This window comes from Symphodus melops (assembly GCF_947650265.1).
Source record: "Symphodus melops genome assembly, chromosome: 14".
Taxonomy (NCBI): Eukaryota; Metazoa; Chordata; class Actinopteri; order Labriformes; family Labridae; genus Symphodus; species Symphodus melops.
This window is the reverse complement of record NC_136704.1, coordinates 15566686-15593064: the sequence shown is the minus strand read 5'-3', so window position 1 is coordinate 15593064 and position 26379 is coordinate 15566686. Positions and strand designations below refer to the sequence as shown.

Genomic DNA, 26379 nt, shown 5'->3' with positions numbered 1-26379 from the left:
TTTTCTTTATCTAAAAGTGAATACATTCAGCTACTTTGGAGAAGCTGAATATGTACTGTAGTGTATCTCTCTAATAAAGGCATTGTGAACAGATGACAGTGTTTCTCTCAGCGTCAGAGCCAGGACTTGTGGACTGTGAGTGTGTCCGCAGTGTTGTTTGGATGGATGATAGAGTGGACACATTTTATGACACATTCAAAAGGGAGATACAGCAGGCAGTGACGGCTCAAGGATGAGGCAGTCGGTGTAGTCAGTCAACTGTCTTTATCTTGGATTGATGGGAATCTGCTCACAAAGAAATTCTTCTTTGCAGAATGTGCTATATAAAGCTGGGTACAAACTCAGAAATGATACAGATTCTTAACAAATATAAATATCCTCTGTCAATGTCTGACTGTCTCTTGGTCAAGGGGGCTGTGTTGTCCAAGTCCAACTTTTCTGTCCTTGCAGAACATAAAGACCATCCTTCAGGTGTCTTGATTCTTCTATGCACATTATTTTCTCCATAAAAAGTGTTTCACATAATCTAAAACCACTTAATGCATATGGGCATTGAGCAACTCCAATGGCATTAAGCATTATGCAGTGTTCACCGTTTCATTAGTCACCTTAACTTGCATGTTTTACTTTGCGTAATCACATCGGCCATTAATGGATTTGTTTTAACTTTCTAAAATACATTATTTTTATTCTCAACATATTTCCAAATACTGTTGACTTTGGGGTGGTTTTTGCCCTTGTTGGCCACATTAAGGCGGTCAGGGTGTGTAATATATTCAGATGAACACAGTCAGCAAAGGTTAATTGACCAAATCGTTGATTAAATCACTGTCAGCCAAGCTACAAGCTAGGTTTTCTGACTCCAAAATGAATTGACAAAGTAAATCAATTTGCCTCATTATAGCAACAGCCCACACAAGCAATGCGCCCACATAGTAAATAGGAATTAAAAACAATTGCATTATCTCATCTTCATGAACACCTTCTTCATTGTAGCCTTTTTCCTACTTGACGTGCATGAAATCATTCCTTTGTGAAACATTACCATTTACAGATTTCAAGCTGCTTTCTTCGCCTACCTGATTGGACACATGCTAGCTTCACCTCCTCTAAGGTAAGGTACATGCAGGTTGTGTTTGTGTAGACATGGAAGATTGTACTTCACAAGTTCTGACATATCTCCTTTATTCATTGGTTTGCATTGAAAGTTTTGTTGCACAAGCATTTTTTGCTGATTGTATAGTATCGTTACCGCATTTCTTGCATCATGACTCACAGGATTGGTTATTGGCTGCCAGTTTGATAATAATTAAGGAAAAGGGCCACAGTCAATTGCCCCTAATAATTTCCTCATTCGCTGAGAAACGACTGTATCATCAGCAGTTTTGTTGTCAGTAAGAGATTAATTTACGTCCATCACTAAGGGGTCAGGGGGATGCTGCTCTATCCCTGAACTGTATCCAATTTATCGTGTTCATTGTAGATTGAAGTTTTACCAAAAATCTTTACGCTTTTTCAGAATTAAATAGTATGCACCTTCGCTGCATACATTCACAGAACTCCAAAACATCTTAGCCATATTCAAATCAAATTTGCATGGCAAAGAGGTGGCTAGAGAGCCACGCAGCTGAAGTCACATTCAAATAATTAATCAGGTCCATATTTAATGCCATAAAGAAGATAGGACTAGAATATGTGAATATGTTGCTCCATATGTGACATGTGGACACTGCCAAAGCCTTTGACCTTCATTCAACAGTGACCACACAGTTAAGACATGGTACACATATACAAAAAGCCATGCAGCATTATTGATCACTTGTCACTGAAAGGAAGGAACATGGCAAAAGAATCAATTACACATACGCAGTGTGTAATCAAATTCTGGCCAGAAAAAAACGCTTGGCTAAAGGGAAATGTTCAACTGACATATTAACTCTATATGGAGGAAATATCTTTGCTGTATTGAACAGCACTCATATGAAGTGAGAGTGAGGGGAGAGATAGGAGAAGAGGACAGAGGAGGAGAGGAGTGAGCACTCGAGTGCTGTAGGTAACGATCTGAGGGATAATACGGGATACATAATTTAATATCTCTATTTATTCATTTAAGACCTAGGAGTTGGGAGATCATTGCATATTGATGGCTTATAGATAAGATGGATTTTGATTACTTGGAGGCATACCTGCCCGGGTTTATCAATGCTGGCAGTTCTTTGAAGTGGTCACAATAAAAGGGGTAGAACTGGTAGTGCCAGCCTGTCTTGTCCAGCTCAGGTTGCATATTACATCAAATGGAGCAAGTCTTTGTCATGTTTCATGGTTAAGATACTTTGCTTGTAAATTCTTTGTTGTGAGGGGGAGGGAGAGGGGGGGTGTATTTGTTTTACTCATGTTCCAAACAGAAGCATAAATAATACCATTTGTTTAAATACTATTTTCTTTCCTTTCTCCCCTCAGAGAAGATTCTGTACATTTCTTGTCATGAGAGCTTAGGTTTTATTGTCTATAAACATTGATAGGAAATTTTAAATTTCATGGTCATTTCACTATAAGTCGTCTGTAAAAGCAAACTGTCACCTTACAGTATATCATTTGAAATAAAAACATTACTACAGACGCCTGTGTGTCTGTGTTTATCCTAAACTGATATTTCAGAATAATTTAACCAGTAAATCAAATCGCGCGCGCTCCCACATTATCGTGCTCCTACACTTATAGATTTTTAGAACACAAATTGAGGTGTTTTATTTTGTTCTAAGAGAGGACACTCTCCTATCCAGTTACATTGAGGTGTCACCTCTGGGACGTGGTGCAGCCCGTGTGCACCCCTCTACTCCTCCTCATGTAGTATACAGCGGGACACTCCGCAGTTCGCTTATCCCGTTCCTTCCCGTTGCCTTTTACGCGCGCGACGTCTGCAGCACTCAGTGATTCAGTGAGCCTGTCTTCTTCTCACGCGCCAGGCTGTTTTTGGATGAAGGCAGACATGACTGTATTTCCCCAGTGCTTCAATGGCGAAACAGGGCTGGTTTCGTCCCGGTAACCGCTTATAGATGAAGACATTCACTCTTTTTTTCTTCTCCTCGCTACTCATTTTCAACAAAATGTGGGACGCGCGTTCTCTCCGCGGAGACCGCGGAGTTCTCTCTTCAGCTGTAGCCGCTTGACTGGAGGGGGATCCCGGCTCCCATTTCATCTTCTACTCCCTCAGGAACGAGAGGAGTTTGCATGCAAAAGGTGGTTTATCTCGGCAAGGTGAGAGAAACTGTTTTCGGTTACTTTTTTTTACGAATTTGGAGACCACTTTGAATGGAATGGAAAACACATCTCATGTGTTGCCAGGACAGGTTTTGAAAACTGATTTACATACTGCTCAAGGTGTTAAGACAACTAAAACCTGACCAAACAGAAAATACGTTGTAGCGTAACAGGTATATGCAGTGTTTCTGAATTTAAGGACTGCAGAACAAGATAGGATATAGGAATCACCAATGTAATCCTGCTTTGAGGAAAACTGTATAATACTATGTATCGATATTTATCCACCAAAAACACTTGGTTTGGATAGTAAATATGCTGCTTTATTGCAGATAGAACACATTTGGAAGTGTTACATGCCGCTAAAAATGTTCCATTCAATACGTCAGCTTAATTCAATCCTGTAAAAGGATGTTTCTAATTGGGAACTGCTTCCTTCAATTATGCAGATTGAATACATTGATATTTACAACTTTATAAATCATATTAAAGGCTAATGCAAGTGTTTGAGGCAAATTAAAATGTTTATAGAATTACCTTTTTTCTTAAGCATGAGGATGTTTTTCAAAGATTCTGATTATATTAACCAAATATAACAGGACAAAATATATTTGAACATTTGAAGTAACATAAAAAAAGCCAAAATAACTCAAACATGCTTTCCCCATCCAGAATATATCAGTGGATTTAAAGGGCTCCTTTCAGTCCATTTGTCTCCTGACTAACCACTCGCTGAGTCCCATTTCGACCGATGAGGCTGCATAGGAAGTGGTGCTCAAGCAGGAGTTCCTTCCCCCCTATAGCCACAGCAGCGCTGGAGGGGAGAGCAAAGCAAAGCAGCCATATTGACTGTTAAAACAAAACCATTGATTCTGTCGGACATGTCTTAGAAATGAAACGAAAGGGATCAATAACAGCTGTTACTATTTTTGACTAGAAATGTGGTGTCCTCGTGCTTGCTTGAAAGGAACAGATTTATTTTTATTCCTCGAGAGAAACACAAAGTATTAAAAGGATTGTGAAAAAGTTACCTTTGTATTGCATAAAGTGATTAACTTCTGTGCGATCAGTGAATGTGTTATCTCACAAACTGTGTCTTGTCTCTTACTTGTTTTCTCAGTCATGGAGGGACTTTGCTAAGGAGGATCCTACTTAGTTTAATACCATAGATCCCTTTTTTCTATCCCTCTCCCCACCTTTTTTTGTCATTTTAACATCCTCAATAAGTCTCCTCTTCCATCAAAATGGCTGAGCAGAGTGGACCAGCAGGGCTCAAGCCCCAAAACATCAGAAACGCTCCCTCCCTGCCACCTGAACCCATTGACATCATCCGCACCAAAGCCCGCTCCCGCAGAGTCCGCCTCAACGTCGGGGGTCTAAACCACGAGGTGTTGTGGCGGACCTTGGACCGGCTACCCAGGACCCGGCTTGGCAAGCTTCGAGACTGCAACACCCATGAGTCCCTTATGGAAGTCTGCGACGACTACAGCCTAAACGAAAACGAATACTTCTTTGACCGGCACCCAGGAGCCTTCACTTCCATCCTGAACTTTTATCGCACAGGAAAGTTACACATGATGGAAGAGATGTGTGCCCTTTCGTTCGGCCAAGAGTTAGACTACTGGGGGATTGACGAGATCTACCTTGAGTCGTGCTGCCAGGCCCGCTACCACCAGAAAAAGGAGCAGATGAACGAGGAGCTGCGGAGAGAGGCTGAGACGATGAGGGAGAGGGAGGGCGAGGGAGAGTTTGATAACACCTGCTGCCCAGACAAGAGGAAGAAGCTGTGGGATCTCCTGGAGAAGCCCAGCTCCTCAGTGGCTGCCAAGGTAGGGTACCAAAACAAGAAGTGTGATCGCACTGCCCCCTTCTCACATTCCCTGATCACATTCAAAGCAGAACACTCCGCCTGGATGATAGCACATTACAAGCACACTTGCTTTTAAAGGCCTACTCCCACGTGTAAAAAAAAAAAAAAGCAAGATTCCATCTATTTGAATCTGAAACAGGTGTGTACTGTACTCTCATCAGGTATTTTCTTCTGTAATCTGTCTGGGTCCAACTTTTGTACAAAGCAACCATTGTCAAGAGGCGACTAAATATGGAAAAATATGTAGCAAAAATATGATGTGGATGCGTGATACCCAAGCAAACACCATGGAGAAGAAATGTAAAGTTTTGGCACTTACAACTTACAAATTACTGCAGGGGCTAAAATTAGACTGCATTTGCTTTAAAGAAAATAATTGTTGAGTACGTCAGCGACGGGTGTTGTTTTTCTTGCTGGGATAAAGTATGTCAGTATTGAGTAGATTTGTGACACGGCTCTTCTTTCGTAGGGATATTTTTATGCCTCCTTTCTGGTGCTTTCTGGTGCATCAGTCGTTGTGGATTTTCTTCATTCTGTATCTGACAGGATGACGTCAAAAGTTAGTTGCAGGTGTGTTGGGGTTAACTGTTATGAGCGGAGCTGTTTGCTATTTTCATTCTGAGCACATTTCTTCGTTTGTTTGATGCAAACGGAGGTAGACTTCAATGCTTCTCGCTTCCCGTGAAAAACTTTTGTCGAAATATGCTGCATCAGACACAGGCAGGATTCACTCATTCTTGATCAGTCCCGCAGAAATTCAAAAACTGCGTGGAAATGTCAAGGCTTGCCAAAACAATGACGTCTCTTTCAACTCCTCCTCCTCCTTCTCACCTCATCCCTGCTCTGACTCAGTGCCCAATTAGGTAGGTCAACCCTGATGAAATCCAATCACTGGTAATTTACCTTTGGTTCTCCAGTATCCTGATCTCATCACCAGGTAGTGCAGGACAGGGTTGTCCTCAGGATTATATTCCCTGTCAGAGGATCATAAACACAGGGCCCCTTTGAATGTGTCCGATTGAAGACACATCCTAAGCTCTGTGTGAGAAACACAGCTCCTGATGTGCTGTGAGTGCTGTGTGGTGCATTGTTGCAGACTCTCCCATTGAGGAAAAGAATGTGGATTCAAGAATCTAGAGTGTCGATTCAAAAAGATAGAGCGCAGATTAAAGAATAAGAGCAGTTGATTCAAGAATCAAAAAGGGAGATTTAGAAATGTAGGTTGTATATTAAAGTATCAGGAGGTTGAATTCAAGAATAAAGACTATATGTCCAAGAATATAGAGCCTAGAGTCAAGAAATGAGTTAAGAATTAGCAATACAGAGAACGAATTTAAAAGGAGCAGAAATGTAAGGAACAACAGGCCTGCATTCAAGTGAGTGTAGAGTAAATAATAATAATAATAAAAAAAAGACTCTGGACCACAGAGTGGTCTGGATTCAGGGATCTAGAGTATAGTTCGAAGAATAAGTGAAAATTCAAAAATGAAGGCTGTAAATAAATGAAACTGAAGCGCAGATTAAAGAATCAGGAGCGTAGATGAAATAACCGAGAGCAAGGATAAAACAATTTTGTGCTAATACACAACAATCTAAAGTGTATAATAATTGTCAGACCTCGTTCATCTTGATCTAAATTCAAAGAACTGCTTTCAGTTTTGAAGACGTTATAAATAAATACATGTGACATAATACTTAGTGGAGATTCTTTTATTGTGCGTCTAAACATGTTTCCTTTCCTTTCTATATTAACCCTGCAAAGCTGGTTTTCACCCAGTGATTTGTGACTGACTGGCCCCCCGCCTCAGCTTAATAATAGTCTTCAGCCTCCACAAGGAAGCTGTATACCATAAGAATCAATTATAAAGAGGCTGCCAATATCTAACGCCAGTCAAACTCGGGTGGCAGCAGTAATCTGATGGGATATTTGAAGTGATTCGCCTTCTTAATGTGGTCCCCCGGTATCAAGACGCATCAGGGTATTGCTGACCTGATCACTATCATGTGGGGGAAGCCTGTGAAACCTTCAAGGGAAATCCCACCCTAATTCAAATTGCATTGATATTCTGCTGAGTGCTCCACCAGGAGAACTTGAACGCGACTGTAATGGCTCTGCCCTGCGATCGCACGAAGGTTATACACGGCTGAAAGTACATTTCAAAGAAGACTCTCAGGGGGTGTTCGACTGTCAGATAGCAGTTCCCCGAGGTCAGGGAAGCCTTTTGTGGGTGCAGTGAGAACCCTTGAAAGCCCTTGACCAAGGAAAGGCCATTGCAGGCTGGTACACAGCTGTGTACTTTTATACAAGGTAACCTGAGCCCTTTATTAAATGCAATCTGAGTATTCTGGCAGATATATTATCTCTTTTTCTCTCAGTCCCTCCCTTAATCAGACAAGACTGTAAGTGCTATTTTATGGAACCTATAGAACTCTCTGCTCTTAAATAAAGGTTAAGTATGAGAGGGCTGACCTTTTAAGGAGGGTCAATCAAGCTAGGATTACATTTATCAGCAAAAACAGGAATGCATGCCTTGGGGGTTTGTGCAAGCCCTCGCAGAATTGTAAAGGTTGCTGTCATTGCAACAAAAAAAAGAGGAAGAAAACAAAGCGTAATTGTTTGTGAAAGCTGGGAGTGAAAAGATGTGGTTGGAAAAGCCCTGAGAGCATGACAGTGATGTAAAGCCCTGTTTCCCCTAAGCGGCCCAGTATGGATCAGTACAGCTTGGTACGGTTTGGTTCGTGTGAAGCCTGCTCCTGTTTGCGTTTCGGCGGCGTCTTTAGCCAGATGCCCATAGCCGCGTCAGCTACGTAAAATACATTTTGACATTGACATTCTGGCAGCGCGACAGAGTGTACACCGCTAATAAATTCAACGAAGAAAAATGCACCACAGTAAACAAAGACCAACATCAGACAACAGATGAATTGCTTATCTACTTTGTCATTGCAGTGTTTCCCCTAAATGCATTTAGCAGCGACGGTGCAGCCCTCCTGAAAAATGACCAACTTTTTTTTTTTTAATGAAAGGAGAAAACAGAGAAGAAATAACTTCATAGTATTTTGCGCAACGGACGCTTGACATCATAACAACACTTCTGAGTGAGAAACTGTGCATTGGCATGTGGCTCTTTGTTACAAAACGCAATCAAGCTTTTTTTTTTGGTGCCACGAGGAAAAATATATAGCCAAAAAAACATTGACTGGGTATTTAAACGCGGCGGGGTTGTGTTTACTGTCTTTTAATGCAGCCGTCGTCCGGGACCAATCAACGCACCTCAGTGTTTCGCCCCACTTTTTAGGATCAGATCGATATTCTTGGCACCACAACAGAAGGGTACCAAAAAGTGGATGGTACGGGTCGGTAATTTGAGGCTCTTTCCTGGCTTTAGTCTATGGAAACCCCACAAAATATGTTCTGTACCAAGATGAACAGAACTAAATCGCTTGGTGGGAATGGAGCTTAAGAGATGCAGTCCCCCTACTTCTGGATGCTAAGCTAGATCTTTGCAAACCTTTTTCAAATGAATGATGACTGCAATAGTCAAAACAACGAGGACGTGGGCTAATGCAGTGGCCTTTTTGTGTTCTTGCATGACTTGACCCATGACTTTTGGCCGAGTGACCTGGCTGTGTGAGGAGGAACAGAAGGAGGGTCAGGGAGTTACTTGGTGTCCGGTTCTATCTGGTGCTTGGCTTGACACAAGTGAGCATCCAGGGGAAAAAAGCAGGACGCTAATGTCACAACATGATCTTGTAAGCCCTTGTACTGAAAAGGACACCTGCAGGAGCTTCACACTGGGATATCCTCAGCTGAACTTCCATGACAGGTGTGTTTTGGAGGTTTAATTCAAAATGGAATTGCAAAAATTGAAGAAAATTTGTATTTTCTCAGATTCTAGCCTGTGGTCAACAGCTGTCACATGCTATAACATTATAAAAGATTATTGTGCGAAAATATCCAAAGGATGTTGCCTTTGTTTCCTTACTGTAGGCTATCATTTCTATTAATCATGGAGAACGTGGCATCCTTGATATGGAGCCAGAAGGATTTGTACTTCTCTGACCCTCTTCTGTTTGCAATGAGTCATTGCTTTCGCTGCACACTTAGCAAAGCTCACACAGGAAAACAGTACACAAAGTGCTGCATTACTGTAGGATTTATATTTCAAATACATAAATAAATAAATCATGTTATGCATATTCTAAATTAATGAGAAATTTACAAGTTTTAGTTGGCTTTATAACAGACTAAAACTAAAATTGACTTGACGTACAGTATAGAAGCTAGAAGTAGAGAAGACAATAACTTGCCATTTAAATTGTAACTAGAGAGGGTAGAGGTCAGACAGAGTGAGAAAGAGCATGCTGCAGGAACAGACTTTGTTAATATTTTCCTCAGCATAGATTCATTGTGAGTGATACATTTCACAAGCAGCGCTAAATATTAGTTACACATATGCAGGACAAGATCAGCAGAGAAAAGGCGAAGCACCTTGTCAACACAGGGTGCAACAATCGTCACAATCCAAAGTTCCTTACCAGAGTCTTGTTGTCTGGGATTTAACAAACAAGTTTAAAATGCTGTGCCAACCATTGTGGTAACATCACCTTGTAACATACTTAAAAAAAAACACATCAACATTTTAATGGATGTAAAAATGCTGCCTTACTTACCACCATTGAGCAGTACCAGGAGGCTGAGGATGGACAACTCTTATTCATATTACCTAGCTGCAGAGTAAGTCATACATACAGGATTTATAAAGTGTTACAGAAAGTCTCTACTGCACTGACAGTTGCTTTCATAATTCCCCGTTTAAAAGCAATACCATAGCCAATCATCTTTCCAGCATAGACAGATCTTTGAACGCACAAGTGTAATTTGTAACCTGCCAGGGTTTTTGCAACTGTGTATATTTTGTCAATGCGATTGCTATTGGGATTAGACTCCTCAAGTGCATTTCTTTCTATTTCCAGAAAGGCACAACGAAATGCAGAAAGTGTATAATAAATATCAGGACGTTGCCAACCGTTAGCTTCACAACTGGTGATTTAGTGAGAGCTTCAATATTAACATACGAGTCAGGCTGTGGTGCTGGTATCATAAATTAATGCTATTAGTTGTTACATGGAAGCCTACAGTGCTCAATTTAAATAGAAGTAGAGCTCAGTTTGCAAGAGCAGCATGTTTTTGCTTTGATTTGTGTTGTGCAAAGCTTTCCAGAATATTAACAATGTTGTATGAAATATTAAAGCTGTAATATAGCTTCACTTCAGAGAAACCATTCCCCTCTTCAGGCTTTTCTTCAATTTAGAGTCCATTCAGTGTGTGGGCAGTCCTGGAAAATAATGGCCAAAGATTCAGAGCATTTTAAAGAGATCAATGTTTGTACTTGCCAGACCTTTCAAGTTGGGTTTTCTATCTCCCTCACTCCTCCCTACATCAGCCGTGTCTAGCCCCGTGCTTGCTCTTAATGTGGCTGTGCACCATTAGTCTTTTCTTATCTAATAATCGAGTCTATCTAGTGGGAATGCTAAGCAATGGGCCTGTATGGGCGCAGACTTGTGCTGTTTGGTCCTCCCACGCTGTAGAGCAGCCGAAGTGAGTCCAGCACAGACACAGCTGACGATGATGACACCATGTGAGGAGACTGTAGCATAATACAGTACTGCAGCAGACACCTCAAATGCCAATCTTTGTGAATGTCACTTTGGTTATATTTATCCTTTTAACTCACTACATTCACAATGCAGCAATTTGTCTCTGATGTCACACTCATGTTAAGCGGCTCCAGCACTATCAGAACAATGTACTGCAGTGTTTCTGGTTTTTAGTTGAAGTGGGTCTTAACTAGCAACTGACAACAACAATATATTTGAAAACAACTACTGCTAGATAACAGCTAATTTTATTTAAGCTTCCAAGCTAACATTGCAATAGCTTAGAAATAAAATTCGAGTTAGCATTTTACAACTTTTATTAGCCAGATGCTATTATTAGCTTTTAGCCACTTAGCTAAACATTATTCTGCGAATGGTGGGAGGACAACAACAGCTGTTATCTTACAATATGTTGTTTAAATTGAAATATGACCTAAGTTCCACTTTTACTTGATTTTTGAGTTGCTGTTCAATCGAAAAAGAATAAACAATACCGAAAAATGTTTAGGTGATTACTCTTGGACCTATGAAACATCAGAAGGAAAACTAGCTCTAGTGTGGCACTGTACAATTCATTAACAGCACTTGTTTCATATCACTGCTACTGACAGCCTCTTACTCTTCATCCATCCATCCATATCCTCCCATGCTTTAACAGCAGTGAAGGAAGCATTTGGTCTTTTGTGCATATTGATGTAGTTTCTGACAGTGTGAGAGTTAAAGATGGAGGAAGGTGATAAGCTGCAGGCCTTTAGTCAGTTTACAGTCAAACATCCTCCCATTAAGTGCCCTGGGGTTAAATTTAAAAAGGTGGTCTTCTTATCATTCCGTCGTCTCTGTATAGATTGTGGTCAATCTTCAGAAGGTAAAATCAATAGGCATCAGCATTTTAGGAGAAAAATGTCCTCGGCCTGTTTGGCAAACAGATATTTTTCCTGGACATTTTGCTTATTTGGTGAAAAGCCTGCCAAAGGGATGCTGACCTTGTCTGTTGAAAAATCTGATTTTGATGTTTTGAAGTCAGTTATTTCTCTCAAGGGGATAACAATATGAAGAGCATCTCCAAGCTTCAGCTGTAAGTAATGTACTACATTATCTTATTTGGCCTTTAGTGGGCCATCCGGATGTACTACAGGAGAGGAGTTTGTCATTTAGGTGGAACACACCTTCTGCAGTCTCCTATAGTTACATAAGCCTGCCTCCAAGTCTCTAATCAGTACAGCCTGGCATTTAGGCAACAGCACCTAAATCCTCTTTACCCCACAATCATAATCAGATAAGAGTGAACCTCCTAGATTACAGGTGACATTAGTCCTTTGGCCAGTGCATTGGCCGAGGACGCGGCATTTATCATCTGGATGTTCCGTGACACAGTTGAACCCAGTCTCTCTGTCCACTGCTGATTTTCTTTTTTCATTCTATAAATGCACCTGCAGCGTAAGGATTAAACTAAATTAAAATCAGTTTACTTATGATTTGGTTTAAAATGGCATAAAATTGGGGTTAAAGGATAGTGCAAGCTTTTTATAGTCACAGGGAATTGAATTGCAAACTAAGAAGCTATTCTTTCCCTGAGGTTATTTTACTCCTCTTATGGTTTACATAAAGATGAATGATTGTTTTTTTATTCAGCGAATAATCACAAGCATGTTGTGCTACTTACTCACTCTTATCATGATTTTCCTCATATGGACAACAAGCTGAGAGAGGCGTAAGCAGTAGAGCATTTTACACTCCACTCTTGTGTTGTTGCTGTTTGAATTGATGCTTTTGTTACTGAGCAGCCAAAAATAAACTTCAACAACAGTTAAAGATGAGCATTTAATGCTTTAATGTCAGTTAACTGTGAACTACTTCAACCTGTTTGAAATGTGTTAGATTGTAGCTTTACAGTTGAATTCTTAGCAGTGGAGTTGCTTACGTAACATCCAGTGAGGTGCACTACAGTGTAGATTCAAAATGATGTAGCAAGCAAACAATATGCAATTGAACTTAAAAATCAGTAGTTTGTCAAACAAACAATCTTTGACTTTAAAAGCAAAGATTATCTCCCACTGCTAAGAGGCTGACTTGATGTCATGGGTTTTCCTGCAGTTATCCCAGTCATATTTAAACTGAAGAGCAGGGTAGGACACTGCAGCCCTTTATTGATGCAATGTAAGCACAGTAACTGTGAGTCTCACCCGCAGGCTTAGAAGGGAAAATCTGAAGTGAGGCAGTGGAAGATGTTGAACTTGAAGAAGAAGAAGGCTATTGATGCAGCTGATTCTCAGAATTGATTTGTGCAAACAGAGCTGTTGTACGTTTTTAATTATTTCCAAAATACCCATTTTTCAATGTCTGCAGCAACAGGAAAACACACCTCCATCTTCTTCTTGTTTTTGCTTTGCTTTGCACAAATAAACAGCCGCTGCTTTCTTCCATTTTCATGATTACTTGTAGGAACTCGCATGCAGAGGAATTACACTTAGGATGCAGCTCAGAGGCGAAGCTGTCACAGAAGAGCCCACTCGCCTGTCTTCAGGAGTATTACACTTGAACATGCGAGTATTACACTTGAACATGCGTGTGGTGATTCATGAATGAATCCCTACATCATGAAATGACAGTCATGAGGCCCAACTAATAAACACTGTTATCTGCACAAATATTGGAACAGAGGGAAGAGAGATTCAGAAGAACAAGAAAAACTCGCTTTGAAACAAGTCTAGTACAAACAACATGTTCAATACAAGCCAGGCCTAATGAGAGGCCAGATGGTGCGGGTGGCCTGATGGCTGAAGTCTTATTAGTAATTCTTCTGTCATCCCCGGAATACACCCTCACATTTCCTAAGAACAAATCTGTTATGATGAGGGCTGCTGCTACAGAGGACTATTTTCATAAACAATTCATTTGATCTATGGAAAATGTTAGCCCTCTTTAACTGTCTCGGTTTGTCAGACCAGCGGCATAAAATCTTTGGATATTTTGCTTATTTTGACCCAAACCAAAAAGAAAGAAGCAATAACTCTAATTTCAGAAGCTGTAGGGGGATGTTTCTGACTACTTGTCTTAATAAATGACTTATTGAATCGCTTGGTCTGGTTAGGTTTTCTGTCACACAAACTCCCCAGGCATGTATAAAAGCGTTTTTAGGATGGCATGCAAGTATGGTCTGCTACTTTTGGCTTACAGCCATACACAATGCAATGAGAGCTGTTTTCAACAGTTTTCAAGACAACGGCTGCAGGCCGGAAAACTGAAAGTCTCAACTCTCAAAAGGAAGCTAAAAAGTTTCATAGAGCTAACAGAGACTGCAGAGTCCTTTTTTATTGTGTCATTGCTATGAGGAAACTGTCGTATTAAAGCTTCTCACAGCATTATTAATGTTCCTGCTATACCGTTTCTTGTAACACACTCTGTATGAGTTGCACACTTCGTGCTTGTTCATCCTGCAAAAAGTCCAGGGGATGTAAACTGGCAAAAAGCCCCGGGTCTGAGCACCATCAGAGCGAGACATAAATCCCATTCAAGGCGGGGAGTGGCTGAGGAGCAGCAGCGGGCGTCAGCTCGATCTGGCACCGCCATCCTGAGTGACACTCCGAGAAAGAGGCTAATGTGTTCCTTCCTCCTCGTCTCCTCCCCGTCCTACTCCTCATTGCCTCCCTCGCTGCCCCCCGTGTGAGGTGTGCTCAACCCTTCTCCTGCTGTTTTCCTCGTCTCAGAAGGCATCAGAAATAGGGGGAGACGGGAAGAGAACAGGAAGAGAAGAGTCATCATTCTAAACACTAAGAACACCAGGTCTCTATTACATGCTTCAGTGAGCCCCCTTCACACAAAAACACACAAATACACACACTCACAGCTAACAGTCAGTCTTCCACATCCCTGCACATACGTACTTTAATACGCACAATATGCCCTCGCTAGTACACCACACAAACAGGTGCCAGTATACACACACACACACACCTCTTTATCAGTGAACTTACAAAAACTGCTGAGCCGGCTTTCTCTGGGTGCCACTGTTGCCTCCCTCGCTCCCCCCATGCCATCTCTCTTTCAATATCCTTCACCTTTTCAGTATTCCCCGTTTACCACCCAAGCTGCCCTCAGAGCCTGCTTTTTACATTAGATTTTCCGATCTTCCTTTTCCTCTTATACCTCTAACTTCCCTCCCTTTTTCCTTCCGCCTTCATTTTTCCGTCTTTATTTACGCACACTCAGGGTGACAACGCTGAATTGTGATCCTGCCCACAGTTCCATCATAGCGGCAGTGATATGAGAGTGCATTGGTATTCATGATAGTGTTTTTTACATTTTGCTCTATATCACTCGTATTTATGATTTAGTATTTAGGGTCATAGAAATGCTTCCTCAGGTGTTCCGACTTCACGTTGGCTTGCAGAGCTCCATCATGGAGGTGTTGCTTCTTCATTCTGTCTCAGCAATGAATACACAAACAACCCAGACAACTTGATAAATGACACACTGAGGAGCCTGAAATAACAAAAGGGAATATCCTTGGAGGGCTTTCTATCTTCTCCAACTGAGAAAACCCCTTCAAGGATTACTGGGAAAGGAAAAAAAGGCACGTGTAAACAAGTTAATTTCACTTGTGTCCCCGGAAATGCTGTTTTTGTGTTGTTTCCATGGTGACCAGTGTGCGCCATGGTGACTTATTGACACCCAGGGAGCAATTCATCTCTATACAGGCTGTGTGAGAGGCAGAGCAGCTGGTACCTCAGCCCCCACAAACCAACCCCGAATGCAAATGTAAGGGAAACGCTCGTGCAGCTCAGTCTTACCCTCGCTGGGATGTTTTTCTTTACCCCGTTGAAGTGTTTTCGCTCATTTTCTGTTTGTGTCACTTCTAACAACGCTTCAGGAGTTCTCGATGACACTGGAATTACCTCCTATTGTGCAGCGAAGGGTTTCAAATTAGCTCATACAGTCATAGCCGGTGCAGTTGGCGCTGTGATATGATGAGCGTAGAAATGCTGTCATTTTTAATTGCACTAGGATGTAATAATCTGCTCTCCTTTGTTTGAGAATAAAGAAAAAAGAATAGAAGCAGGTTCTCAAGTTGAGTTTGAAAGAAGAAGAATAGTGTGTTGCCGACGGTCAGAGGGTCTCCAGGGTAAAAGCGGCAGAACAGGGACTTGGTTTTGTAGGGATATAAGAGATTAATTAAAAACCTTTGCTTTAAGAGGACGCCTCTGAGGATGTGTAAGAGAAAAGAGACGGATTGCCAGGATCAGTGGGAGGCTGAAGTGACGTGGCCATTGCCATATGGATACTGGGTGAAGAATTGAAATGTCTTGATTTGGTAAAGGCATTTCTTCACATTTCTTCCTCATCACCTCCTCCTATTTTTTTCCTAATTTAGCTTCTTTTCTCTTTTGTCATCACGCTCCTGGCGTCACTGTGGGCCGTGCTACCAGCTGTTTACTGTCTCTCTGCACCCCCGGAAGTGACAAAAGAAGTTATTATTATATCTGAAGCTCTTTGTTTGTGTGTGTGTGTGTGTGTGTGTGTGTGTGTGTGTGTGTGTGTGTGTGTGTGTGTGTGTGTGTGTGTGTGTGTGTGAGAGCCTACTTTGTCATCTGCTTAGCCACAGGAGTTCCTCCTCAGTGCTGACCACAGTAACTCTGCCCCGTTTCAAATGCTTGAATGCACCTTTAATTTCAATCTGTCTGACATCCATTCTGAAAAAAAGTTTTTCAGCGATAGTCCACACATTTAGTCATAAAAGTTTGAGCACACTTTTTGACAGTTCATGCCCATGGCAGAGGATACTGGATTTTTACTATTTCAAGAGATTCTTCACTTAAATTTTCTTGAGCTGTGAGCCAAAAGTGGTTTTCTTGCTCCTGGTAGTGACCTGGCTCTCGGGATGCCAGATCGAAAATGTTCAGAGGATTCAAAGTACTAACTTTATCCCCATGCTTACTTGCTGAATTAAGATGGCGAATAATTAAGATTCTGACTTTCTAAACAACCATTTTTATTGTAAACATGTCGGCCTCCCGTGAATACACCTTCCCATTCACACACTGATGGCAGACGCTGATATGTAAAGTGGTCAGTATTAGCTTATTACATCCATACGCCACCACCCAAGCAGCGGGAACAATTTGGGGCTGTTCCAAGCATCTGCCCAAGAACACATCGGACATGTTATCGAACCACTGACCTTCCAGTTGAGAGACGACCGACTCTACCACTAAGCCACAGCCGCCGTAAAGCATAGCTGTGGATCTTTTAGGTAGTGTCTAAAATTGAGTTGCGTTAACCACATATTTGATTTGTCTTTTATGGGATTTCTTTTAACAATGTCAGAAAAATTAAAGGCTGTGCTTCATTTTGAAGGTTTCAGATTGTCTCTCGTCTGGCATTAATAATGCAGATATATCCAGCACAAATTATAACGATGTTTACAATGCCACCCAGCATACGTTTACACAGTTGTGTACAGGACAGACTAACCAGAGAAGCTGCATCAGCCTGAATCAATTGCACACCAGCTTGTATTTTTTGGATATGTGTAATGTCTAATGTTTAAAAATACACAATATTTTACCATATTGTTAACTTTACAGATTTTCCCATCAGTTCAAACAGTGACATTGAAATTTATTGAATCAACAACCATTCACAAAAACCTCTCTGTAAATCAAAGGTCACAGATTTAATTCCCCTAACAGCTGCTGTGTGAACAATTTCACAAAAACCCTCATCTGTTTTTTTCCCAACCACACTTCCCTTTTCTATTCAGTTCTTCCCAAATCAGTACATCAGTCAAACACATCACTAAATGTGACCTCAACTGGAAGTGTCCACCTGTGCATGTAGTCGCTCGAGGTGACAAGAGGCATTGATACAGTCATTTAGCTACCTAGTGTGATTGTAATCAGCTTACCGTCATTGGAGGAAAAGGACCTGGCAGGCCCGAGGGCACACAGTGACGACAACATACACCCACACTCTGTGACCCTGTGTGTCAATGACAGGAAGCCCAGCAGTGGGCCAAAGAATCAGCCACTCAGGTCATGGGTTTTTATTTTTGCTGATTAAGGTGTGGCCCATTGCATTCTAGTTAAAAGTTATTATAACACACCTGTCTTTGTATGTTTGATTCAAGTAAAAATTTGTCAGAAACACTGCAGCACAGTTTCAGGTGTTTTTATGCGTTACTGCCAGTGTGAGAGGAATCTGTCCTTCATCATTGCAGGATCAGCTCAGATTTGGGTCTGCTGGGTGATGATGACATTTGGTTGAAGCCTTGCCAATCGATAGGATAACTCTCAGGTATTGACAGATGTGCTGAAATCTCCACCTGTCTCTTCAGAGTACAGGGCCGTGTAGTATTAAGTGTTGACCAAGAACCACAGCTGACCAAACACTTCTGCGTACTTGCATGTTGCTGATATTTGTTCTTTCCCTCCCGTCCCCTCCGCTCCAGCACATATTGTGTGTTTGTGTCTGGATTCTTTTCATTTTCCTGAACTTTGTGCATCTTTTACAGCAGTTCAGCTTTTTTCTTCATGCCTGTTTATGATTCACCTTCAGTGACTCACTGTGCGCTGACTCTCTTTATACCCTTCTTCTACCATCTGCACCTGTCTCGTGAAATAGGCTTGTTTACCTCCTTTCTGCCCTTTATCATCTTGCTTTAGCACCCTTTAATCACCCACCCTTGCTCCCAAAACACTTGTTTCCTCTTTGAGTCTCTTATTCTGTCAATGTGAAAGCATGTATTGAACCTCACCTATTTGTATCAAATTTGCTACGTGTGCTCGCAAATGAGTAGCCAGACCACCCAGGCGTTCTTGTGCCTGCTTCTGTTTCTGGCACTGGCTCGAGTAAAGATTTTTAAAGTATACTTGTTTTGCAATAAATCCCTCTTAAGCAGTGTGACGGTATCTAAAGTCTGCCTCACGCTCTTTAGAATCCTTCGATTTCACCTACTAATGTTGATGGATGACTGTTGAATACAGGCAAAGTAGTTCCTGCCTTTGTCACATTTCCAGTGTCGCTGTTCTTGCCATATTTGAGTGGTTGTTCTCTTTTACTATACTAAGTATTCTTGCTCTACTTGGATCACATTAATACAGCTTTAAAACTCCATTTCTGTTGCATTAAAATCATCGTATATGCCTGATAGACATCATAAAGCTTAGGGTTAAAATGCTTAACACTTAGAAGCAGATGTAAAGGGATCTGACTTCTAAAAATACCAACAAGACAACCATTCTTATCATATTACAACATGTTGAGTAAACATCAATGTGTAATCATGCAGAGAATAAAACCTGGAAATTGAGATTTTCTACTCAGTGCTTAGTCTCAGGGAATACAATGAGAGATTAGGAGGTTTCATTTTTACATATATCTGCTTTGTGAATGGGTAAAAGCTAATGCGGATTATAACGTGAAGCATTAAATCGGGTAAGTCAGTGATTCTTCCACCCCGGGATGCGTGATTCATCTCCTTTGTTATTACTTCAATATGTACTGTATTTATTCCTTTTCTTCACATGTCACTGCTGAAGAAGCGGAGGTCTTTAATCTTTGTTAAATTTAGCTTTCAGTGCGACCTTTTTGGCTTAGTGTGTATAAATGAGTATACATGTCTTGGATGGCATATCAATTTGAATATTAAGTAGTCTTAAGCGCAAAAGTACACACAAATGCATAAAGAGCTGACTAATATTCAAACATGGGGGATGAAAGATGAAAGAGATACATGTCAGTCGATAACATATAGGGATGTACTGTATCCAACAAAAGGTTGGCCGTAATCTGCATTCTTGCTGACTTTTGATTTATTCATGTTAAAACAAAAAGTTTTATGAGTTTTGATCCTTTAACTTCTTCTCATGTGTGTGATTCTTCAAGCACATTCACACGAGTATGTAAAGCTGGTGGCTCTCCACATAGTTGGAGGAATGTGTCTGGACAAACAAAACACTCTTTAGCAGTGGAAAGTTGTGTTAGAGGAATGCTGTTTATGCTAAATAGTTTAAAAGTCCAATAAATATTCATTTACATTGTTCACCATAAGAGGCAAACTATTTAAGAGGAGCAGTGATTCAATCAGGGCAGTGTAATTTATCTTCCTGAACACAAAGAAAATTCCTCAAATGACCCTTACCTAATTGAACGCCTGAGTCTGTCTTCATGCTGGGATTAACGGTGGTGTGGTGAGGTATAAATCTGGCCTCCTGTCCTTCTGACTGACAGGCGAACACCCCCCAACCTGATGTGCTGCTCCCTAATCCCCTCTGACGACACTACCGAGTCTGAGGACAGAAATTAACAGCCCTGTGTCAGCTGCAACGTCCTGCCTGTCTGTCATCGCAACAATCACATGCTCATGACGATGGCGAATCAATTAGCATTGCTGCCATATATCAGATTAAGACTAAACAAGTCCAGAGGCGGGCTCATTAAAACGACTGTCTGTTGAGCTTGTCAAATAGCAAGCCAAGCAGAGGCTTAAAAGGGGGAGGGTTTAACTTGTTGAGGGACACTATGGACTGCCGGGGTTCACATCTTAATCCGGAGGGATTGGCTTCTATGTCCAGACTGAGAAAAGTCCACAGAGAGAGACAGAATAAGAGGTGAACATGGTTTTAAAATTTATTTTGAATTTGAAGCTGCTTTAATTAATATCTTAAGGAGCGATTACTCTGCTCATTGTTTTGGTTTTAATGGCATTAACCTAAGTTAAAGGTAACTCTAGCAGCTCTTATCAAGGTCACTTCGTGGCAGCAGGCTCCTTTTATAAAACAGAATTTATCAAAGTGGTGGACACATCTTTTGGTTTTCAAAAGTGAAGCAACACCAAAATGCCGTACACCTGCATTTTCACTGCTGGCCAGCAGGGGGAGACTGTACAGGTTGCTAAAAAAAAGTCCTATTATCGAACAATCTGGACAAGTCTTCTTCCCAGTTTATTTATCACATTTGAACATTTATTAAACATTCTCCCACTAAGTTTAAAGGTACATCACACACTTTTTAGAGTAGGTGTCCCTGTGTGGGAAATGTTGCCTATATCACCTTTAAAAATGTTAGTCTCCAGTTCTCTTCGATACAGCAGCAGCAGCATTGGGACGATGTGAAATACAGTACGGTCTCAATAACGGTGAAGTTAACAACCAAGCAGGTAACTCTTCAGGTTGTTGCTTCTGTTGCTGCTCACTGCAACATGTCTACAACTATAACAACCTATTAATACATATTCACGCTATCATCTAAAATTTGAAAAGATGGCCAAAATGGATATTTCTAGGCTTCAAGAGAAGCGCTGGTATTTGATTAAGTCTATGGTTTATACAAAAAAACTTGTTATACTGTACCTAAGTCAAATTGCCCTGAACCAAAAAGCAGCTAAACAGGCCACATTATTGAACGATGGAAACTGGAAAGCTTAAACATGATTATTGCAGTCTCATATTTCTGGTGAATTGAAACAAATATTTAATTTACAGTAATGTTCATGTCGCTCCCCATTTACTGTGTTTGTATGCCAAAACCCACATTCGCAACTACGAACCCTCGAGAGGAAAATTTGCATGCGATCTCAATGTTTTTATTTTCAATGAAACCAACATCTTTCTTTTACTGTAAGAAAGTGATTAAGTTTCTAAAGATTGAACTTGAGCATGCTTTGCTATGGCAACAGTTATCCCTGATCTTTAGTCCGTCTAAAGTTATTTAAAGTGATATATTCATTATCATATGGGTGTATTTGTATGTGCTAAGGCTTTCTACCCACCCAAACACAGAAATGTGGGCAGAAAAAATGCATGCAAAAGCAAAAACAGCACAGGAGTCTTCCAGTTGGTTCCCATAGGCCCTTACGCAGAAAGATGCCGATTACACAGGCTGCAGATCACATTTGTTCAAGCTGCATACATGTGTGTAAAGAGTGTGTGCATGACTGTGTAAGAGTGCAAATGCAGCACAGTGTAGCCAGCCATGTAGAACATTGCATGGACAGCATCATGCAAAGCAAGTAACAGGTCCAGTGCTCTGCAGCTCCATTCACAAGAACATATGAGATACTATCTCAATGGTAAATGTCAAACAAATGTCCCTTTCGTTCTTAGTCCTTTAGATTTAACATCAAACATGGTTGGATGAACACTTTGCAATGGAATGATAATTAAATCTTCAATCTTATCAGGCTTATATCTGTGCTCTTCTCTGACAAAGCACTCAGTTGTATCGGGTAACGATAGTGAATGGTATTCCAACGGAGGAGTCAGTAAGGGTGATGTACTTTGATATGAAATATTGATAGCAAGGACATTTACTTGAACTCAACAAAGTGCTGGCAGACAGAAACAGGGAGTCTTGAATGGAGGAAATGTAACATAAAGAACATACAGAAGAATGAAAGAGAGTGTAGGAGGGTGGGGGTTGGGGGGCTTAGCTATAGTGTGTCAGTTAAAGTCTGCAGCGCCATGAAGAAATAAAAGCCCTGTATTCCTGGTTTCACAGAGGATGGCACTTTGGGTGTAAGGTTGTGACTCTGTGACCATAACAGGGTCATAGATACAAGTCAAAAGATCTTACTGCCTCAGGGCTGCTGTCCCCTCCTCCCTCTCCTGTTTCCTTCAGCATCCCTGAGTTTCTTTTTTCTCTCGTAAGGCCACATACAAGTCTAAACAAGGAAGGAAAAACACACCACTGAGGCACAATCAATAGTCCCTAAATAATTTCCTAACTCTGTTTATTTGATGTTTGGTTCGATCCAAGGCTTTCATCAATATTGCTGTCAAATAAAATAATGTTGTTTTTAGCTCTCTCCCCCCCTTCTCTCTCTCTCTATCTCTCTTAATGACCATGTTTGTTCAGTCCCAGCTCACGACTTCAGGTGTACCATTTTTTGCAAAGCACACGTTCCACTCTTGATTTTGTACAGTAGCAAAACAAAAACCTGTGTGTTTCTCATAACATGAATGGATTTACAGTATCGTCCCTTTGTTGGAGAGACATTTCAAACTATTTTGTTTACTTACTGATTCCGATGCCCATACTAACATTGTTGTTACCTTTGACTGTAAATAAAGAAGAACGACGCATCTTCGCCTCCTCCTGTTAAAACCAAAGTGAAGCCTGAAATGCCTCACTGACAAAACAGCAAGGACCTCTAGATGACCATCCCTTGGCTTAATGGATACATATGTTGGTTAAAAGCAAGAACGTGTGGTTGACTCCACTGTTTGTGTTTCCTACATTTTCTTTTGCCGTTCCTTCTCTCGTCTACTAAACAGGCTCCTCATTTGAGAACACAGCTTTCAATCACAGTTTAACATGTAACCCCTTTCCATAATATCAAGTCCCTAACTGAAACAAATATTCTCATAAAAGTGACCATTCTGTTAACATGGAGGAGGTGGAGCTTATTATCATTATTGTATAATAATAAGGAGCGCTCCAAATGTTGTGGCTTCATGATTTGGCGCTTTTAGGTTGTCCATCTTTTAATACAATCCAATTGATGTTTGGGGGCGTCTTGGTTCTGGTATTGGATATACTGTTATAAATTAAATGAAATACTGTCTAATATTTGATCACACATTTGAGCAGTAATGGTGCTGACACCAATACTGGGTATGTTGTTTAAACAACCCTACTGTTTTTCACCAGAGCAAATATGGCTTCACCACCTCTCTTATTTTGAAGTTCAAAGCTTAGGTCTGTTTATGTACTTTATGAGACACACGTGCATTTAGCTGACTAGGCTGAGTGTGACAGGGGATAATCTGGTGCAAGGGAAACAGAAAAATAGAGCAAAGTCAAGGTGTCGGGTTCATTCCGGGACTTGGAGGCTTAAACGTCTACACATAGGGGGAGTATGTAATCTGGATTACAGGGTGGGGATCCACTTTACCTGCTCTGTGTTTATTGTCGATGACATAAAACGCCAGAGCCTTAATTCTTGAAATCCCATTTTAATTCCTCTCATTTCTTCCCCGCCTGCTATTTTATCTATTTTTCTCTTCTTTTTCCCTCCTTTTATGTTGATCTCTTTTTTCTGGCCTGTATTTGCTTCCACCCACACGCCCACCCACCCACTCAGCTCCTGTTTCCAGCGGAGAAAACTGCCCTGTGTTTTACTCCTCCCCTGTGGTGGAATCAGCAAGTAACCTCTATCAGCCAAAATAAAAGTTTATGCCGCTTGTTAATATTTCATGCAACTGCACCCGACCATTTTTCACAACACATTTCAGGCCGGAATTTCTTGTTTTTATGTTTGTGCATGCATCCTCCCCCCTTTATTGAGCTCTGAAGGACATGCCTGTAGGCCCGTGCAGAAAGAGTGCAAGTCATGGCACCACATAATCTGACGACTCTGGGTAAGACAATTTAGGCAAATTAGCAAGTGAGCTGTTCATGCCCTGGTACTAATCTGGCATAAACACAGAGTGAGCTATTTTAAGTGCAGTTTCCACTGTGACAAGTCAAATTTAGCGCAGCTCCAGAAGCGTATGGATATCACTTCATCATCCTGATAACGTAATCCCTTCTTTGTGTAGTCATGCAGGAGGCAGAGATAGAGGGGATGGAGTTTGAGGTTGAATGGGTGTTAATTAGATTAATTAGCTCTGGCTGGAGCTGAGGAAAAGGAAAATACCGAATATTTCTGGAGATACAGTAAGGTGATGGAGAAGGAATGAGTAGGATGGATGGCAAAGTGTGTTTACGCTTCCAGTAAGAAGCAGAAAAAAAAAACATTGAGAGAAAATGTGAAACTTGTCTGGGTTAAAGTTGAGGCAGTTTCAAAGGAGGCAACTGGAGTGCTGGCTTCAGATAATGGGGTGTTTAAACAAAATGTACTCCCACACAGCTGCTTCCAAGACTCTCAGAAACCCAGTGAAGTTTACTGAAATCAAAAATACAGTCAAATGCTGCAAATGTGTGTTTGTCAGACTGTGGTTTGCACATCTTCTTTCTCTACTCAAAGTTCAAAGTATTTAATCAGGACATTATGATGTAGTTTTCATTTGACCATGAAATATAAAATGCTGATATTCAAAAACACGGTGGAGGTGATTGCAGGCCCGGGTATGGGAGGCATTGAAGGGGTGTGATATGGAAAAGGTTGATAGACTGTAATAAAGGAAACAAAATGTACATTTGAAGATATAAAGAAGAAGAGATGTTGAGAGAAAGATCAGAGAAAGCTGGGAGAAGCGTAAGAGCAAGAAGAGAGAAAGAAAGGCGAGATGGTGGGATGAAGGGAAGGAGGAACTAATGTGTCCTTCATGGGGTGAGGCTGGACAGAAATGGCCCAGCATGAAGCTAAATTGACTCCATTACAGGAGCAGCTCACCGGAAAGCATCAGTGACATCACCCGCCCATCCCAGGCAGGCAGTTACATCTCCCAGAGGGAACAATGGGAGCATGCAGCATCTCCGCAGGATGCGGCAGCCGCTGTGGTTTGGGCGTGTTTACTACTGCTTTGCATGTTTTAAAATGCATAGCAGCAACAACATGTAAGAGACGGGAAAACAACATGTACGATTAATTCCTACATTCTTGTAACTCACAACAAAAAAAAAATCATGCCTGTGGTGCATTAATAGTGGTCTGTGTATTGTGCATAACATACAAGCTATATTAGTTGTAATGCACTTGCATGTGTGTATGTAAAAAAAAACCAACTGGTTCCTTGAGAAGAAGTGTCATCCCTTTGGTTACATCTATTCAGGTTCAGCTTATATAGGAATCTGTTTTGTTGAAAGATCATTTATTTGTTCATTACATTTCCAGTCAGTTTTTCACTTGAGCGGAGTCTTTTTTTTGTATTAGTAATTATTAATTATGGTTTTACTTCTATAAAATTATCTAAAAACAGTGATTTGTTAAAATCTCAGCTGGAACGTTCAAATGACCTCAAATTGTTTTTATTTAGTTAATCATCATTGAGGAATTAAAAACAAATCAGCAAAAGTTATCCATGTATAATCTGGAAACACTGAATGTTTTGTTCTTTCTTAAATTTTATGAATATCTTTTTTATTGACTCACCTCTCTGTACACGATGTGCTCATGTTCAGAAATCTCATTATGACCTTTTTTTATGATCATGTTTTTTCCTTCACAAGAGCCCAATATCCTTACAGTTTTTTGTTTCATTGAATTGCATTTACATCACTCATACACAACAGATTTTATGTGTATGGAAAATGTTCATACTGAATCAAACTCAAACCATAATCCTGTGAGATATATGATACCTTCTGTCTATTTCCGTCTCCTTGTCATGCTCGTAGATGCTTATTCTGTCTGCATGGCCGTTGGCCTCGCCTCTGTTAAATATAAAGATTAAATGAATGTTTCGAAGAAAACAGGTGCTCTAGGTATTCCGTATTAATGACTAAACTAAGAGCGACTAAATACGAAATGCATTTAAAATTCTGTCCTAAATCCTACCTGCCAGTCAGCATGAACAGCAACACTCAGGAATCTATATCACAAGGTTTCCAGTGTCAGATTGCTCATGCAGCGGCTTAAGAGAAGGTCAGGCTACCACAAGCGTTGGAATCACATGCCAGTGTGTCAAGTAGCTTTGTGTATTTGT

General features: G+C 40.9%; 1 protein-coding gene across 2 annotated transcripts in view; it reads left to right on the top strand.

Moving 5' to 3' along the window:
- The first annotated feature begins 2720 nt into the window (after positions 1-2720).
- kcnb2b (potassium voltage-gated channel subfamily B member 2b) overlaps positions 2721-26379 on the top strand; it is an 82440-nt gene continuing 58781 nt past the window's right edge. The window contains exons 1-2 of one of the 2 annotated variants that reach the window (XM_079361667.1): positions 2721-3258; positions 4382-5090. In XM_079361667.1, coding sequence (XP_079217793.1) covers positions 4506-5090 — 585 coding nt within the window. In that variant the 5' untranslated portion in view covers positions 2721-3258; positions 4382-4505. Of the gene's footprint in view, positions 3259-4203; positions 5091-26379 lie in introns of those variants that run through there. The other variant, XM_079361668.1, reaches the window with a different exon arrangement.